Source organism: Phytophthora parasitica (genome assembly GCF_000247585.1).
Source record: "Phytophthora parasitica INRA-310 unplaced genomic scaffold supercont2.84, whole genome shotgun sequence".
NCBI lineage: Eukaryota > Oomycota > Peronosporomycetes > Peronosporales > Peronosporaceae > Phytophthora > Phytophthora nicotianae.
Window position 1 is genome coordinate 53262 of NW_008649070.1, and position 2131 is coordinate 55392.

At 47.3% G+C, this 2131-nt stretch overlaps 1 protein-coding gene across 1 annotated transcript; it reads left to right on the forward strand.

Moving 5' to 3' along the window:
• Positions 1-1020: 1020 nt before the first annotated feature.
• On the forward strand, positions 1021-2057 carry PPTG_18365 (hypothetical protein; the record flags this gene model as incomplete). The annotated part of the gene is made up of 2 exons (XM_008916461.1): positions 1021-1968; positions 2046-2057. 2 exons carry the CDS (start codon positions 1021-1023, stop codon positions 2055-2057), a joined length of 960 nt encoding a protein of 319 aa, XP_008914709.1.
• Between the last annotated feature and the right edge of the window lie 74 nt (positions 2058-2131).

The window sequence follows — 2131 nt, forward strand, 5'->3', positions numbered from 1 at the left end:
TGTCCGTTTTGTTTGAATCGGCCCCCGAGAATAGTCAAAAAGCAAGTCGGGTGGCAAAATTGAGCAGACAAGCTAAAGAATATATTCCGGGCATAATATCTGGTCATGCAAAATACGGGTATTTAAAAATTTTACCCAATCTGTCAGTACCAAACGAGATTACCTATTTGGTGGTCGTACCCAGTCGCTCTGAACCGCTTTCTCCGTAGTTATCCCCCGAGCACATGCCTAAAGACCTAAGAACAAATGCAGTGGTGTGATACCTACGTTACATAAATTGGCAAAAATATAAGATGAGCTTGTATAAATGCAAACCTCTTTAATCTATATTTAAGGAAGCATACCAGGTCGATTTGTGAAGATTAGTCACCATGGTAAACATGCCTGTGACAATGTCACAGGCATGTCCCTATGGCCCTTAAATCCAAATGCTCTGTCACAAGACTGTTTACCATGTGACTAATCTTTCGCAAAATACAGTGATGCTTCCAGGTTTCAGCATAGAAACCCGAGTATATTTGGCAAAAGTAGCATTTCATCGGAAGTTTATCAAAGATCCAGGGGCGCGAAAGGAGTACAGTACTCTACGAGGCGCTTAACCTGATATTTGCGCCCCAGTTTTTGGGCCTAGCGATCGCGTGATGAAAACGCGTATTGCGTGAACCTCCGCGATGATTCTCTCGTGGCGAGCTCCCCCACGCGACGGCACGAGGCTTACGTTGCCGCGACTAACTAGCTGGTTTGTATCTTTCGGGTGAACGCCTGTCATTGTAATTCCAGCAAACATATACTACAACTGTCCAAATTGTGTATAGTCACACGCGGCACAGGATCAGTGCATCCTTTCGTCAACATAACACACATGCGTTTCGTTTACTAACCAGCAATATATGGAGGAGATCCACCAGATGTAGCATCGTATCGGCTTTGCTGAGCAACTTCCTTCATTCCCCAATTTCCCGTGGACACCAAAAATCGTTTATCACGCCCCACTAGAGGTTAAACAATTGTATTGGAAGTATGAATTCTTCCGCTCTCAGTCCACCAAATAGATCGTCACTGCAAGACATCGTGGTCGGGAATGTCATGCAGCGCACTACGCGGAAAAACCTCGGCAATCTGTCTGCAGAAGTTGATGGCTTCATACCCCAGAGCACTAACGTTGCAAACTCGTATCAGCAGCAGCAGAGACGCCACACGAACCACCATGCACCGTACCAACAACCTTGTCAAGATTACCATTCTGAGAGTGATACTGAGACCGCTACCGAGGATTTCAGCACCTCTGTGATCTCATCATCGATTGTCGACCTTATCGGGCAGAGTAGTTTGGCGTCTGGCAGAAGGCGAATTTCATGCCTTCTATCCGACCTCAAGACGGTGAGCAGCATTAATGCAAGTATCCAAGGAGCTGACCACCCTATCCCGGCTGAGTTCCAGCAGGCCATTGTGGCTGATGCCTTAAAGAAAAAGATTCGCCACCGAGAACGATGTCGTATCAACCAGGCACGATACCGACAGCGACAGATGCAACTCGAGACTGACATTGAGGATGCCATCGCCAAGATTAGATCGGAAATCAAGGAACTCGATACGCAGTGTAAGAATTTTTCTCGTCCTCCAACTACCCCAACGAGTTGGGCTTCGGCGTCCGAATACTTTCGTCAGTTCAACTACTACGTTTCTTCACCAGGAACGCTCTCCAAGATGGCATCCAAGTTTCTTAATGAGACTATGGCACCAGCTGTCATGGGCGGCTCATTCTTTGGTGTCGATGCTCAGCTGGAGAACTGGAGGCTGTTCGCTTTCTATTTCGACGAAGTTCGCGTGGATCTGAAGTGTTTGAAGACTCCGACATCTGACACCCTGGTTGCTGATACAGTCACCAGAGTGACCATCACGACCAATACGCTCCGTCGCGCTTTCCCTCACCTCAATAGAGATGGTACCGGTGGCTCGAAAGGCGGTGTATGGTCGTCTCTTGCAGCAAAAATGCTCGGAAAGAATATTGTTATGCGTGGTTCGGTATCCTTTCGATGGGACAGCGCAACAGATAAAGTGGTGAGCATTTATTCTCAAGCGGACATGCTAACGCCAATGCTGAATCTGCTAGGGAGTTTAGAGGACGTGT